The 17494-nt window shown below is 47.6% G+C and overlaps 1 protein-coding gene across 1 annotated transcript in view; it reads right to left on the bottom strand.

The window, feature by feature from the left end:
- Window positions 1-17494, bottom strand: part of megf8 (multiple EGF-like-domains 8) — a 129005-nt gene that overhangs the window by 69618 nt on the left and 41893 nt on the right. The window contains exons 17-25 of the mRNA XM_084308713.1: window positions 16686-16931; window positions 15849-15967; window positions 14864-14995; window positions 13647-13760; window positions 10705-10788; window positions 9357-9608; window positions 9004-9188; window positions 7354-7567; window positions 1344-1590 (exon numbers count right to left, since the gene is read on the bottom strand). Coding sequence (XP_084164839.1) covers window positions 1344-1590; window positions 7354-7567; window positions 9004-9188; window positions 9357-9608; window positions 10705-10788; window positions 13647-13760; window positions 14864-14995; window positions 15849-15967; window positions 16686-16931 — 1593 coding nt within the window. The remainder of the gene's footprint in view (window positions 1-1343; window positions 1591-7353; window positions 7568-9003; window positions 9189-9356; window positions 9609-10704; window positions 10789-13646; window positions 13761-14863; window positions 14996-15848; window positions 15968-16685; window positions 16932-17494) is intronic.

The raw sequence follows: 17494 nt of genomic DNA, 5'->3' as shown, positions 1-17494 counted from the left end.
CTTAAGCTATCTAGTGTTCTATAGATATCTATGGTCGTACTGGCTCATTTGGCAGAGTCGGCGGGTGGAAGTCGATGGGTGGGGATTGGACGTTGTGGACAGCGACTCCTACAGGTCGGTTGGTGCGCCTGCACAGCAGAGACAGGAAGTATCGGGGGCAGCGTGAGCCTCCCACACGTTACTCCTCGCCACTGAGAGTCCGCGCTGTCTGGTGAAAAGATGCGACAGGCTGCCTCCTCGTGTACCGGAGGGGACACGTGATGCAAGGCTTCTATCCTCACTACAACCGACCAGTGGGGGGGCATAGTCTAGCAACGTTCAAGACAGGGGAGGGGAGAATTGGCGATACGAAATTGGGATGGGAGAAAGAATTTTTTTTTTAAAACTAGGAGAAAAAGTGGATAAAAAGAAACTGGGAGAGGAGGAAGGAGAGTTAGTAAGTGGAAGAGGAGAGAGGGAGAGAAGAGGATGAGATTGCTGTGTGCATCATAACCAATGCTGTGTATGTATATGTTTCTGGAAGGAGATCTACGAGTACCACGCTCTCAGAGGCCGGTACAGAGTACTGATCCCATCCATATAGGATATATATACTTAGTTTGGGGTCATTGAATAAAAACATCATTGAGATATATAATAATTTTTTTCTCCATTAGAGAGAGATCTAACACTATGTGTTAAAAATGCAGCACATCAAGTCACTTTTTTTTTTTGGGCCACTTTTTCTCCCATTTTCTATATTTTCTCCCATCCCAATTTCGTATCATCCAATTCAACCCTCCCCTGTCACGAACGCTGTTTCTTGCCTCCCACAAGCCGGCTGCAATGTGGACTAAGTCATACATAGCACAAGTCCCCTCCGGTACTTGAGGTAACAGCAGTCGCATCTTTTCACCTGCGCAGCTCGATCTCTCAGTGGCGAGGAGTAACGCGTGGGAGGCTCACGCTGCCCCCGACACTTCCTGATTCTACTGCGCAGGCGCACCAACCGACCTGTAGGAGTCGCTGTCCACAAGGCCCGATCCCCACCCATCAGTTTCCCACCCCCTAATACGGCCAATGTGTATTAGTACGGACGACCAGCTAAACTGAAAGCAAATGTGGAGCGCTGGGCTCGAACAGGCAAGCCCAGCGTCTCCAGCATTCGTGGCGAGCGCCTTGCCCACTACGCCACGTAGCCGCCGCACATCAAGTCACTTTTACACATTTCTTAGTATTGTATTTTAGTACTGGGGGGGAGGGATCCTCTGATGCGATGCCCTATTTTAGCCCGGTATTGGACTGATACCCAACACCGGTACCGGTGCCAGTGCACCCCCTAGTCGGGTCAGGTCCGTACTTACGGAACACTGCGTGTGGGAGTCCGGGTGCAGAGTGAGGGCCACCGGGGGACACAGCTGGCTGGGCGTGCAGGGCGCCAGGCTCTCCGTCACAGACAGGACCCACAGGCAGTGGGAGAGGCCTCCCGTCCCCCCGGTGCCTCCTCCTCGCCAGCCCAGAGAGGAGGAGAGGGGCAGCGGGGAGGAGGAGGTGGAGGAGGACAGGAGCACGGAGCGCCCCTGACACTGTCTGAAACACGTGCCGTTGTCGCTGCGGAGAGAGAGAGAGAGAGAGAGAGAGAGAGAGAGAGAGAGAGAGAGAGACGCAGATATGGAGATGAGCGGGAAACACACGAGCAAGAAGAACGCCCAACAAAACCACACTTTTCCCACCTCCACCCTCTACCTGCCAGGCTTCACCACCTCCACCCTCTACCTGCCAGGCTTCACCACCTCCACCCTCTACCTGTCAGGCTTCACCACCTCCACCCTCTACCTGCCAGGCTTCACCACCTCCACCCTCTACCTGCCAGGCTTCACCACCTCCACCCTCTACCTGCCAGGCTTCACCACCTCCACCCTCTACCTGCCAGGCTTCACCACCTCCACCCTCTACCTGCCAGGCTGCTTCACCACCTCCACCCTCTACCTGCCAGGCTTCACCACCTCCACCCTCTACCTGCCAGGCTTCACCACCTCCACCCTCTACCTGCCAGGCTTCACCACCTCCACCCTCTACCTGCCAGGCTTCACCACCTCCACCCTCTACCTGCCAGGCTTCACCACCTCCACCCTCTACCTGCTGCCAGGCTTCACCACCTCCACCTGCTGCCAGGCTTCACCACCTCCACCCTCTACCTGCCAGGCTTCACCACCTCTACCCTCTACCTGCCAGGCTTCACCACCTCCACCCTCTACCTGCCAGGCTTCACCACCTCCACCCTCTACCTGCCAGGCTTCACCACCTCCACCCTCTACCTGCCAGGCTTCACCACCTCCACCCTCTACCTGCCAGGCTTCACCACCTCCACCCTCTACCTGCCAGGCTTCACCACCTCCACCCTCTACCTGCCAGGCTTCACCACCTCCACCCTCTACCTGCCAGGCTTCACCACCTCCACCCTCTACCTGCCAGGCTTCCCACCTCCACCCTCTACCTGCCAGGCTTCACCACCTCCACCCTCTACCTGCCAGGCTTCACCACCTCCACCCTCTACCTGCCAGGCTGCTTCACCACCTCCACCCTCTACCTGCCAGGCTTCACCACCGCCACCCTCTACCTGCCAGGCTTCACCACCTCCACCCTCTACCTGCCAGGCTTCACCACCTCCACCCTCTACCTGCCAGGCTGCTTCACCACCTCCTCCACCCTCTACCTGCCAGGCTTCACCACCTCCACCCTCTACCTGCTGCCAGGCTTCACCACCTCCACCCTCTACCTGCCAGGCTTCCCACCTCCACCCTCTACCTGCCAGGCTTCACCACCTCCACCCTCTACCTGCCAGGCTTCACCACCTCCACCCTCTACCTGCCAGGCTTCACCACCTCCACCCTCTACCTGCCAGGCTGCTTCACCACCTCCACCCTCTACCTGCCAGGCTGCTTCACCACCTCCTCCACCCTCTACCTGCCAGGCTTCACCACCTCCACCCTCTACCTGCCAGGCTGCTTCACCACCTCCACCCTCTACCTGCCAGGCTTCACCACCTCCACCCTCTACCTGCCAGGCTGCTTCACCACCTCCACCCTCCACCTGCCAGGCTTCACCACCTCCACCCTCTACCTGCCAGGCTTCACCACCTCCACCCTCTACCTGCCAGGCTGCTTCACCACCTCCACCCTCTACCTGCCAGGCTTCACCACCTCCACCCTCTACCTGCCAGGCTTCACCACCTCCACCCTCTACCTGCCAGGCTTCACCACCTCCACCCTCTACCTGCTGCCAGGCTTCACCACCTCCACCCTCTACCTGCCAGGCTTCACCACCTCCACCCTCTACCTGTCAGGCTTCACCACCTCCACCCTCTACCTGCCAGGCTTCACCACCTCCACCCTCTACCTGCCAGGCTTCACCACCTCCACCCTCCACCTGCCAGGCTTCACCACCTCCACCCTCTACCTGCCAGGCTTCACCACCTCCACCCTCTACCTGCCAGGCTTCACCACCTCCACCCTCTACCTGCCAGGCTTCACCACCACCTCCACCCTCTACCTGCCAGGCTTCACCACCTCCACCCTCTACCTGCCAGGCTTCACCACCTCCACCCTCTACCTGCCAGGCTTCACCACCTCCACCCTCTACCTGCTGCCAGGCTTCACCACCTCCACCCTCTACCTGCCAGGCTTCACCACCTCCACCCTCCACCTGCCAGGCTTCACCACCTCCACCCTCTACCTGCCAGGCTTCACCACCGCCACCCTCTACCTGCCAGGCTAACTTTCTATACGTTGTGCAACATTTCATGAAATTTGGAAACAGTGGCTGCAATCATTTTTTGCGCCGCTGTTTCAGAATTTTACAAAATGTCACGGAATTGCAATTGCCAGACTCTGCGGATCGGTCTGCTCCACTGAACTCCGTTGTCCCTTGTTGTTCGCCTGTTAAAAGATGGTCACGGTGTTGTTAGCCTGTTAACACTTTGAGTGCCAGCAGGGGGCGCACGATTTAGCGTTTGAGTGCCAACGCTGTAGTCAGTGGGAGGGCAAGCACATTTGCGAACGCATAAACTACATCTTAAATTATGGCTATGTGTCTAATATGCCCGTCGCTTATCAATGACTTGTTTGCAGTCAACACTGTCGAAACTGATTGTTTTTTTTAATTGGTACATTTCCGTTTTATACCATTTTGAAAAACTCTGCAGGAATCGCGCTTTAGTGGAATACACAAAACACGTTGTAATTTTTCTGCCTATTTATGAATCGTTTTCAAATAAACGCTAGATTATCGATAGTATATATGTACTTATGCACGCTAGAGAAGCGGGCTGAAAAATCGATTATCTTATTTCCTGATCAGCACACACACACTCACACACACACATATGGGACACGCTGAAATATGTGAAAAAACTCTGATTATCCCAAGACTGGTAAAATAGATTCCTTACCTCAGATCAGATGTTCTCCAAAAAGATTATTCCAATTCCTGATCGCCATTCCAAATATCGATCGCATTTATTGATCCAACGCTGGGTACTGGAAACACATATTCCACGCTGTTCTGCGGCTCGGCAATGAATGGGATCGTCTCCGGTTACATGCCTGACAAGTAAAATGTGGATTCCGGACTCTTTTTTCCCCATCCATTTCATTCAGTCCAATCCAATGGGTGCAATACCATCCGGAGAGACGATCGGGGGCGGTATTTTCCCTGTTCGAGCTCAGATAGATCCCCACAACGTGAGGCTAGATTGATTTCTCGTGGCTGGCACTCAAAGTGTTAAAGATAGTCACAGTGTTGTTAGCCTGTTAAAGATAGTCACAGTGTTGTTCGCCTGTTAAAGATAGTCACAGTGTTGTTCGCCTGTTAAAGATAGTCACGGTGTTGTTCGCTTGTTAAAGATAGTCACAGTGTTGTTCGCCTGTTAAAGATAGTCACGGTGTTGTTCGCCTGTTAAAGATAGTCACGGTGTTGTTAGCCTGTTAAAGATAGTCACGGTGTTGTTCGCCTGTTAAAGATAGTCACGGTGTTGTTCGCCTGTTAAAGATAGTCACGGTGTTGTTCGCTTGTTAAAGATAGTCACGGTGTTGTTAGCTTGTTAAAGATAGTCACGGTGTTGTTCGCTTGTTAAAGATAGTCACGATGTTGTTCACCTGTTAAAGATAGTCATGGTGTTGTTCGCCTGTTAAAGATAGTCACGGTGTTGTTCACCTGTTAAAGATAGTCATGGTGTTGTTCGCCTGTTAAAGATAGTCACGGTGTTGTTCGCCTGTTAAAGATGGTCACGGTATTAGAAGGGGGTTGGGTGGGGTGGGGGAGTGGGGGGGGATTTTGACATTTACAGGGGCCAGTTTCTAATTGCAGCCACCCGTAGGTGCTCTTTGAGAGCGGTTTTGAAGGAGGGTAGGGATTCACATTCCTTTATGGCTGTGGGTAGGGCGTTCCACATTATTGTGGCATAATTGCGAAGCGTGTTTAGTCCCTTGTTTGAGCCGAATCTGGGTTTAACATGATTTGTGGAGCTCCCTCTGGTGTTGTGGTCGTGGTATTCACTGACCTTTAGAAAGTATTTCGACATGTACATGGGTACCTTAGTCGTATAGTGTATCTTGTAGACCAGGCCCATTGCAAGTTGCTGTACTCTGTCGTCTACTCTAAGCCATCCTAGGTTGTCAAAGTGGGCAGGGGTGAGGTGGGTTCTAGGGGTAAGGTCAAGTAGTAGTCTGACCAGTTTGTTTTGTGATGTTTTGTAATCTTGTTTTTAGCGCCTTTGAGGTGCTTTGGTACCATGAGGTGCAAGCATAGTCGTAGTACCCTTGAATGAGTGCTCCTGCCAGAGTCTTCAGGGTATTCTTGTTTACCAGAGAGGAGATCCGGTACAAGAATCTAGTTCGTTGGTTGACTTTTTTTTATTACATTGGATGCCATTTTGTCACAGGAAAGATTTTCCTCTAGGATGGGACCCATGTAGGTAATTTCATCTTTCCTTGTGACAATATTGTCACCCACTGTAACAGAGAAGCCGTCGGTCTTGCTGAGTTTGTTATTTGAACCGAAGAGAATGGACTCTGTTTTGCCCATGTGTAATGATAGTTTGTTATCAGCGAGCCATATGCAGATTCTACCGAGTTCAGAGCTGAGGGCTTTTTCAACCTGCAATTTGTCCCTGTCAGAGACCAGCAGGGCAGAGTCGTCCGGGAACAGGAACAAGTTGCAGTCACATGTCATTTGCATAATGCAAATGTTCACTCTGAACGGCGCCAGCACACCCAGTTACAACAAAACCCCTGGAGGAAACACTGACTTGCACTTGATCTTGTTGAATTTGACTGTGCTCAAATAAAAATAAAACACACACACGCAAAGAAATATCAACTCTGCTTGCCCCTTCCTTGTCCTTCAAGTTCAATGAACTATTGCAGTGCCCCCGGAAGTGCCGCTTGCAGCAGTACTTTTAAAACGTGCCTGTTCACACATGAGGTGCTGCTCAATCATGAGGTTTGTTGTTGCAGCGCCACCGTCTGGCCAAATGGCACCACGATCAACATCTTGGGTCCTCGCCAAGTGTGCCAAGAGTAACACACCAAGTGTGACGTGGATCAGACGAGCGGCTCTGGAGATGTGTGTAAGGTTCATGGGTTAGGATTGTTATCTGGCCAAACGGCACCATTGCACTCCCCATGGTCTTCGGCAAGACGCCCCACCAAGTGTGCTGAACGGTTCTCGAGAGACAGAGATTCCTTTCTTTATAGTTGGATGCTACTTTTATTTTGGAGTAATAGGCAGGCGTTGATTTTGGGCAGAACTTAAGAGAGAAATATTTTCAAATCCTTAAACCGATTTCCGACAACGGCCTTTCCAATCAGAACGCATCAGGATGCCTCCAAAGCCACACCCGCTATGTAGCTAGCAGGCAGCTATGCGTTAGGAGCAAGCCTTTGTGTACATGCGCTGCTGTTATGCGCATAACAAGCTTTTTATTCTGTCAACTATATGTTGATTTTATGCCTATGTTAATTTTCATACTAATTGCCGTGGGGCACTCTGGACTGCGGTCCATGTATGAAAAGTGCTATATGGTTATTCATATTTATTATTATATTGTAAAAAATGTATGCATTGAAATGTCTAAGTCTCGACGACATTGAAAACGAGGGTGACCTCAATTATGCTTTCGAGAATAAATAAAGGTTTGAATTTAATTGAATAGAAAGCGCACGTGTCACTAGATGGTTTGACGGCTCGCTCGTTATAATCATTTGACTTGGTCATTTGATTGAGTGGATGTTACCCCGCCCCTTACAGCCGCAGAGCTTATTTTCTGAGGCTATTGACGGGAGCCCCCCAGTTCCACCACGGAGCTCTCCTCACCTGGGGTCTCCGTAGTAGCCGGGCAGGCAGGCCTCGCAGTGCGGCCCCTGGGTGTTGTGTGTACAGTAGCACTGCCCCGTCTCGTTGTGACAGTAGCCCTGCAGGGGGTCCCCGTGGCCGTTGCACCCACAGGGCACACACCCCCCACCGCCGGCCAAGGCCGAGCCGGAGCTGCCTGGACGACAGTGCTCACAGTGAGGCCCCGTGGTCCAGTCTGAGGAGAAGAGCAGACGAGAAGGATGAGACACGACACAGAAAATCAATAGCAATGTGTAACTGAAAAAAAAAAACACATTCATATAAGTTAGTGAAACAAAGACATCGAAATCCATCCAGCCTATTAGTACTAGAGCGCAACAGTATGCAGAAACCATATTGATATCATTGGTCCCCTTGGGGACATCCAGGTATCCATCATTAGGGCACAAGTATCTTCGTTCTTATTAGAAATTATCACACGGCTATTACCACGATGAAGGGCTTTTAAACTACACAGGAAGGTATTGTAGACTCTAAAGGTCAGGACTATCATAATAAAAATATGACATTTTGTCTAGGGGTGCACAATATTGATTTGTTGAACCCGATATCGATAACTTTCTGCTCCTCAAGGTCGATACCGATAACCGATAATATATATATATTTATTGTATTATATTTTTTTTATGTATATTCCTGTAGTTTTGACCTAACCAGATTTATCATGACATGAGCGTTACTACTATGAACAAAACAAAGCCAAGAGAACAGTTTTGACTCTTCAAATAAAGTGACTATATTTATTTGTCTAAATAAATATAATTTGAGTCGATCACAAAATTCACAATCCGTCAATGTCATTAACAATGTGTTTCCCTGAACAATGAGTGAACTAAAAACCAACAGGTATTGTGCTTTGTCAGCAGATAAAACATTTGACGCTATAGGAGAGGAGACTGTTGTGTTCTTGGTCCATGAAACAACTATTACTTGGCATTTATAGGACAGCACGCCTCAAAAAGAATTAAATAAACCAGACAAATCATCTCTGTCAAACGTCTTTAATTTTGCAAACGCCTCGTCAATAGGTACAAGCCGCGCCGGTTCTTTGCAGCTGGCTTTGGATTAGCTTAGCCTTTAGCTGCTCGCGCGTCGTCGGATTTTAATACACCATCGTAGCGGTGGTGATGTTTTCAGGTGACTTATTAGGTTGGATGTGTTATAGCTTGTTGCCCCTTTCCCTCCTCGTGGAACTTCTGCATTTGTTACAAATAGCAAGCAAACTGTTTCCCTCTGAAACTTTGAAAAAGTCCCACACTACCGACGCCGCCATGTTTGTTTACTATCTGTGCTGCTTCTGAATGTTACGCGACTACGTCACAGCCAGGCATGAGAAAGGGAGCGCTGGATTTGTGAAAAACTCCCTCTTCCTAAACCACACGCATCAGTCGTACCACAGTACTGGCAAAAAGGGAGGAGCCTACAGTAAAAACAAACGCCCTTCATCCCAATCCACCCACACCGGATTTCTTTTAACCAAAAAATGTATTATATATTATCGGAGCTATCAATAATGTTATCGGGTTTATCGGGATGACGTCATAATTGCTGGTATCGGCCCCGATAATTATCGTGCATCCCTAATTTTGTCCATGTGGTTCTGCGCCTCACCCTGGCATTGATCACAGATCCCGGGGGCAGTGATGCAGGTGGAGTGGAAGTTGCAGCCACAGTCCACGTCACACTCCACCCCACTCAGCACCAGGGTGGCCGGGTCAGACGTCCAGCCCAGGGAACACTCGCACTCGAACCGCGGGCTGCCGCTGCACTGGCCCTCACGACACTCGTTGTAACAGCTGGGAGAGGAGAGGGACGGAGAGAGTTAGCTCAGGAGGGCACGTTTATACCGCTGGAGCCTGGAGGACGCAACACAAAGCCTCGAGAGGGAAACAGAGGTCAAGAGAGGGAAAGAGAGAGAGACGAGAGATCAAGAACAGCAGAGAAATCAACGTAAAAAGACTCACGTCTGGTTGCAGTGCAGCGTGCCGTCCCCGGTGTAGCCCCTCTCGCAGTGGCACTCGTAGGAGGTGGGGGTGTTGACGCAGGTGGCGAAGGGGTGGCAGTTGTGAAGGCCCAGCCTGCACTCTTCCACGTCGGGGCAGGCGGGGTAGGACCAGACGGCGTCCCGCTCCCCGTCGTCCATGTGTTCCAGCTCCAGCTCCATCTCCATCTCCATCTCCATGGGCCGTGGCGGGGCGGAGGTGTGGGGCTGCGGGCTGGAGCGGGGGGGCAGAGGGGAGGAGAGCCTGGGTTACGGTGGTTAAAATCTCTGCAGGCATCCGCTGTATTTGTGGTGCAGGCGTCACGGGCACGGGTCCTGTGTATTTATGTGGGAGGGCTGATGGCAAGGAAAACTGACCTATTTCACTATTACTACATTGCTATGGGAACAAAACCCATAATGCTGTCATACGGAAATGTCCTTTTTCAGACTTTCCAGACCCGTGTCAGAACCTCGTGGTAAGACCAAAGAGTCGTATCCTATCAGGTAAGACGGCCACTGTGTGGCATAACAGCGGCGCATTTACATTAGTCATTTAGCCGACGCTTTTATCCAAAGCAACTTCTGTACAACAAGTCAGCTAAGGGTGAGTAAGATTGTTCGTCAAACAGTGTCGAACTTCAGTGCCACAGTCTTGCGTGCATAGTAGTATAGACAAATTAGCATAGTAGCTAGTGGTATAGGGAAGGTAGATTCCTTAGTAGCAAAGTGCATGATAGTAAAATAGTAAATTAGTTTTTTTTTTTTTTTTGATCCACTTTTTCTCCCATTTTCCATATTTTTCTCCCATCCCAATTTCGTATCATCCAATTCAACCCTCCCCTGTCACGAACGCTGTTTCTTGCCTCCCACAAGCCGGCTGCAATGTGGACTAAGTCATACATAGCACAAGTCCCCTCCGGTACTTGAGGTAACAGCAGTCGCATCTTTTCACCTGCGCAGCTCGATCTCTGTGTCGAGGAGTAACGCGTGGGAGGCTCACACTGCCCCCGACACTTCCTGATTCTACTGCGCAGGCGCACCAACCGACTTGTAGGAGTCGCTTGTTCACAACGTTCGATCCCCACCCTTCAGTTTTCCCTCCCCGTAATACGGCCAATGTGTATTACTGCGGACGACCAGCCAAACTGAAAAACAATGTGGAGAGCTGGATTCGAACACGCGAATCCTAGCGTCTCCACACTGGTGGCGAGTGCCTTGCCCACTACACCACCTAGCCGCCCAGTATTCTTTATATTTCTTTCATTTAAGATATTGATTGAAGAAGTTTTCAGTCGACAGTTTCAGCGCAGCAAGAAAAGGCATCTTACTTGGCGACCCGTGCTTCAGCCACAGCCACGGTGCAGTTGTACACAGAGGGGTCGTCCAGTCCTGCCCAGTCTCCTCTCAGACACCTGACAGGAAGGAAGAGAAACACAACACAAAGCATGAGTCTTCACGGGTCGCCGGGAGAGGTTTGAGAAGAAAGGTTGGCGGTTCAAATCTCCTAACTTGCTTGTGCGTCAGTCTACCCTCCCTCTATAACTGCCGTTCAGGTGGCCGTGAGCAAGGCATCGAACCCCCGACTTTCTTCAATGGACCTGCTCAGTGGCCAACAGTAGATGAAGTTGTACTAAGTAGTTCCCAGGTGTGTGTGTGTGTGTGTGTGTGTGTGTGTGTAATGTATGTATGTATGTATGTATGTATGTATGTATGTATGTATGTATGTATGTATGTATGTGTAACGGTTGTGACAACGTCACCTCAAACTTCGATGCCCCGAGGGCGATTCGAACACAGGTCTCCCACGCCGCATGCAACAACACAGACCGCTATACCAAGAGGTGAATTCACTTGTTTGTACCGTGTCTATGAGTCTTTTGAGGATGTGAGAGTGAGTTTAACCCATAGTTTAACCACTCACCCCAGCCCTTCGTGACTGTGTTCACGATACCATCCTGGCACCGCTCCTCACCCCAGCCCTTCTTGACTGCACTTCATGATACCATCCGTTACATATGTATTAGGGGTGGAACGATACGCATTCGAACCGTGTACCGTACGGTACCACCCCCACGGTTCGGGGCGTCTTGTTAATAAAAAAATAAAAAAATTTCATTTGGCACGGAGCCGGGAGAGGTGAGCGCTGGCTGCAGCAGCAGCAGCCAGGACCAGATGCTAGTCAGTTTGTGTAAAAATGGCAAGCACAATATAAATCAATCTTCATTACGACTTTAAAAACATAGCCATTAACATTACATAGGCCTACACACATCTTGCCATAGCGTTAACAGTTTGTACAACACAACGCATGTTGAACTATGGTAGCCCGCCAGCTAATACAGTCAATGCAATGTTATCGTAGCTACTAGCTAGCAGAGGAGAAAATGGGAGTCTGAGAGGCGGGGTGTTGAAAGACAATGATAGGCGTTTATTCAACATCCAAGAAGGCTAACATACAACTGTGTTTTACTAACTCCAACCGGGACTATTGCCGCTTTTCCACTGCATGCCATCACCTCCTAACGTTACCGGAGCTGATATAACGTTGGCTGAGCTGAAGGTCCGTGACACTAAGGGTGTGTTCACATCTGAAAGTCCGGACTTTCCGTGGATAGTCCGGACTTTCTGGTCGACCAAATGTGAAAATGATACATTGTTTAATTTTGGTCTGCGTTCACACTACCCTGTTTGGTGCGGATCTAATTTGTAAACAAAGGACATGCTGTCGCATCTATTGGACTATAGCACTCACAAATGTAATCAGTTGCCGGCAGCGTAATGAGAGAGATACTATTATGAGAACGGCGCTAGTCGACGAGAGAGAGAGAGAGAGAGAGAGAGAGAGAGAGAGACCTTCCCTTCCTGCGTAAGCTGTCAACTACTAGACAGCTGCATAGAAGCAGCTCGAGATGCGTTGTTGTTACAGAGCTGGTCCACGCTGCTATTATGAAATTACCCAAAAAGTATGTACGCTTTTTTTTTCTTTATCTGAGAGAATGTCCGCGAATGTCCTCCTCATGCAGGAGAAAGTTGGGGGGTGCGCGCGGCGCGAGTCTATAGAGAGAGAGGAAGAGAGAGACTGCGTCTAGAGAGGAGAGAGAGAGAGGGAGGAAGAGAGAGACTGTCCGCGTGCGGCGCCAGTCTAGAGAGGAGTAGGCTACTTTGCTTCCTGGATTAGGTACTATAGTTCGATTGAAACGAACCAAGTCCCAACTTTTCAAGAGGACCATGGTTCGGTTGTTTGGTCCTCATTATAGTTCGGTTTGCGTTCACACCTGTACAAACCAAACGGACTATCGATCTAAAGGGACCATGGTCCACTTAAAGGGACCATGGTCCACTTAAAGTGGACCAAACAGAGTAGGTGTGAACACGCCCTAAAATGTCCGTGGGGACCCGCCAACCCATAGATAGTTCCAACTCACCGAATTACGTAATCAACCACAGTTGCACTCAATATTTAAATAATGTTGGTCTAAATAAATGTAGACAGATAATGTACGTATTTTAATTTATATTGATGCCGGTCTTCTAATTTGTTTATTTATTTATTTTAAATAACAGTGACACTTTTCCCTTTGATAAGAAATCCAGCCATATTCCTTTCATTGTATTTCAAATAGTGCACTTTAATTTCAAGCGGAAAATGAATCTTTCTATTAAGAACTGACAATCAGGGAATTTAAACATTGTTGACATTGTTTTTTTGTGTTTATATTAAAGAAAGGAAAGTCTAGTGCTGGCTGAGCATATTGTTTGTTTGCACTAAGTTAATACTTTGACAAATGTAGCCTATATTTTTCAGTCAGTTCGGTCTTTGTGTGCCAAACATTATTTAAGGATGTAAACACTAACACTTTAAACGTTTTTTTTTTTTTTTTATAAATGTTTAGATTTTTGAGTGTTACATATTTTTTTTATATAAAAAACAACATATATCGAACCGAACCGAAAACCGTGACCCCAAAACCGTGATACGAACCGAACCGTCCATTTTGTGAACCGTTTCACCCCTAATATGTATGTATGTATGTATGTATGTATGTATGTATGTATGTATGTATGTACCGTATGTGTGTGTGTAACCCTCTGCCTGCAACTCCTTCCCCAGGCCACAGCTGTAATTATGAATGTATTAAGACAATTTGCATGACCAATGAAAGGTAAAAACAATAACAAATAAGTTATCTGCTCTCAGTCAGATTAGCATGTGCTCTATTCATCAATGTGTGTCTGTCAAAAGTACTTTTGTCCCTTGGCCGTTCCTTACTTTCCAATGGTGGGATTGTTGTAGTCGCCACACCAGCCACACTGGAAGGTCTGCAGACAGTCTGTACACGTGTTCAAGGTAGAGCACTGCTTGCACTGCGGAACAGAGTGGACACTGGAAGGCAGGAGAGATGGTAGAACAAGTGAGAATACAACAGTGAGTTCAACTGAGTTCATCATGTATTCCCCCCTAATTATTCAGTCACAAAAATAAAAAAATATATACAGTGTATACATTTTTTCATTCATACATTGTTGTGTTAATACCGTCATGAATATAAGTATGTTTTTAAGGTTTTCTACAGCAATTCCTAAAACGCGAGTTATAGGCCCTGACACATATGATAGATTATCGATTGGCGTTTCTTTCCTATACACGCTATATAAAAAAATTCAAATGTATATGATCGGTATACATTATGCGTCATCATGCGTGAAGGAAAGGGAGGGGGGGGGGTCGTTTATAATTCCTTGATCGTCAGTGACGGCTTTATTTAGTATGGGTTGATACGTTGATCAGACCGATTGCAAACAAAGAAATGGACAATCGGGCTGAAAATAACGTTAGATTCCTCTTACCGTTCGCCAATGAGACTGGAGGAAAAATATTCCAATTATTTGACGTCGATCTGCTAGATCCATTTCCCGTTTGTATGACGCAATAAACGCCGAAATCATATTGATTATTGTGTTTCGAAAGCAATCCCAATGCACTCGATTGTGTATCTAGACCCACGTTACAATATATCTCTGGCGGAGGAATTTCCCTGATGCACCGAGCAACACTTCCGGTTTGGCGTAGAGTGTAACTCGCCCAAAATCCACCAGGCGGCGGTATTGAGGCGTTGCAATATCAGAACAGGGTCCAGCTGCGTCCCGGAGGGAGGCTGGATGAATTATTAATGCCATGGCGGAAAAATTAAATATTGATCCCAAAAACGAATTCCCTCGTTGTTGGCGCACAACGCATGGCGGGCAATAACGAGTATACTCGTTGTTGGCGTCCAAAGTGTTAAGAGTTTGATCTGTATTTGGACATTTCTTAGCCCGTTGCTAATGGGAATATAGGTCTGTTACTCCAGTCTTTGCAAACATTACTAATATAAAGAAACAAACCTTTTTATAGCCACAAAATGTAGCAAATACAATTGAAAACTTAAATTTGTTTATTTTTGGATCCCCGATTGATTGTGCTCAACTTTTGATAGTCGACGTTACCTGTCATACCAGTCCCTGCACTCTCCGTAGGGGTACTTGGTGAGGTAGGCAGCAAAGTAGAAGCAGGCCTGGGCTGACTCACACCAGGCACACTGACTAGAGTTAGACAGACACTCCCCGCATGTCTTCCTCCTGTGCAATGAGAGAGAAAGAGATCTTTCAATGATCTATATATTTTCTATGAATGTGTATTTCATACTCTGAACTGTTCATTTTGAACACTCATCACTCTTACTTTCGCTACTCACTACTACGAGACACTCATCACTCTTACTTTCACTACTAATTACTATGAGACACTCATCACTCTTACTTTCACTACTAATTACTACGAGACACTCATCACTCTTACTTTCACTACTAATTACTACGAGACACTCATCACTCTTACTTTCACTACTAATTACTATGAGACACTCATCACTCTTACTTTCACTACTAATTACTATGAGACACTCATCACTCTTACTTTCACTACTAATTACTATGAGACACTCATCACTCTTACTTTCACTACTGATTACTACGAGACACTCATCAACTCTTACTTTCACTACTACAAGACACTCAACACTCTTTCACTACTCACCTCACTACCACGAGAGAAATACACAAATCACTCTTAACTTTCATGGCTCTAACCCTACTGTATGCCATGCTGCTTATAATGATGCATAATAGTGCTAAATGTATCGAGCGAGGTATAGTCTACTTTCTATTCTTTAGCTTCCTGTACCTACAAATTTGATGAAACGTCAAGCTGTCTTTGGAACTGTTGTGTCTGTCATACTGTGGAACTTTGAGAGTTGTTGATATGTCTGTCCAAACAAATGTCACATTCCAGGTCCATCCATGGAGTTAGGTGAATAAAGTGCTTCTGAATGGATCCATCTCAACAAGCCCTGCCCTCTTTTCTCGATCCTCCAACCACAACTGTTGCTTTCCTGAGGGCGGGGCCTGAGGTAGGACCAGAATGGCTACTCACTGGTTGCAGACTTTAGGACACCCCCCTGGGTCACGGATGGACCCGTCCAGTCTCCCCCGTCGGCTGCACTGGTAGTCGCCTTTCTTGCTCAAGTTGATCTGCCACTCGCAGTATGGGTCCTACAGACCAGAGTTCACATCATCGTTGGTGACAAATACTGTGCATAACTAGAGAGAGACACTTGAGGGAGATGTATACACCCGTTAACAACAAGATGGCAGTGACCAAATGGAAAACATAAACTTTCACTGCCACACTACAGAAGGTTAACCCTTTAACTGCCACACTACAGAAGGTTAACCCTTTAACTGCCACGCTACAGAAGGTTAACCCTTTCATTACCACTGTGATAGTGAAAGGTTAACCTTCTGTAGTGAGGTAGTGAAAGCGTTAACCCTTTGTAGTGTGGTAGTGAAATAAAATCTGTTGTTTTATGAGCTTTACTTCACAAGCTCTCAAATCAAACGAAGATGCAACGCTGTGACATCACACACTGCCTGAAATGCGTGTTTTATTGTGGACAGTCACAGTAATGCACTAGCTAGTAACAGTGATAAAACAACTTACAATTATTTTCACCATTCTGCATGTTTAATTCATATTCACAGACATATTGATGGGCAGACGACAGGTGATTGTAATGAAATAACAAGCCATGGCACTGTGCCATAATGCTAGGAAGTGAATGTCCACTGATCTAGATCGCTCATTATACAATAAATCATGGGATATTTGAAGAAAATATCTCCTTTTGCAGAATAACAACTTATACATACATTAGATGGAATTCCCCTTTAAATTGTATAGTGACATCATTGGCAGCAGAGTGCGGTGTACCTGAGTGCACGCAGAGCAGTCCCTGTACTCCTCACACAGGGTGCAGTGCTGTGGCGCTAACAGCAGATGGCGCTGCCCGCCACCCTGCTCCTCGGGACAGGGCTCCAGGTCTGGACCGGCCCGCAGCAAGCAACGGGACAGGGACGGGCACCAGCCGCAGGAGAGGTCCGACAGACAGGCCAGGCAGGACATGTACCCCGAGCAGGAGCCTGACCGGTAGGGTTCCAAGAAGAGGAAGGAGATCTCCTACAGGGGAGAGGAGGGGTACCAGGAGAGACCAGGATGGGACAAATATTGAAAAAGAGATCAGGGTTTAATTTTCTGGGGAATTTAATTGAACCCTAACCCTAGTTTCACAGGTCATACTGGTTACTGGGTGACCCCCATATTTCAGAGATATATGAAAGCTATGGCAATTACACAGTCCAAATGTTCTGCGTAAAGCGATAGTACAGATGTTTCATTCCTTATGAAGACATAAGTATGATGTTCTTTTCTCAGGGGGGCAGAAACAGAGCTGCTCTTGTTGTAATTTGGTCAACGACGCCTCAGGCAAGGCCAGGCTTCTGTGGCTTCTGGACAGAGCAAAGACCATGGGAAGCACTTTCGCTTTCAACTAGGGATGTCCGATATTATCGGTAGGCCGATAATATCGGCCGATATCGGCATTAAAATGTGATATCGGAAAATATCGGTATCGGTTTTCAAAAAAAAATTATATATATATATATATATTTTTTTTTTACATTTCTATAACCTTTATTTACCCAGGCAAGCAAGTAAGAACAAATTCTGATTTTATTTATTGT

The sequence above is a fragment of the Notolepis coatsorum genome (genome assembly GCF_963971535.1).
Source record: "Notolepis coatsorum genome assembly, chromosome: 2".
NCBI classification, from domain to species: domain Eukaryota; kingdom Metazoa; phylum Chordata; class Actinopteri; order Aulopiformes; family Paralepididae; genus Notolepis; species Notolepis coatsorum.
This window is presented reverse-complemented; position numbering and strand designations above follow the sequence as displayed.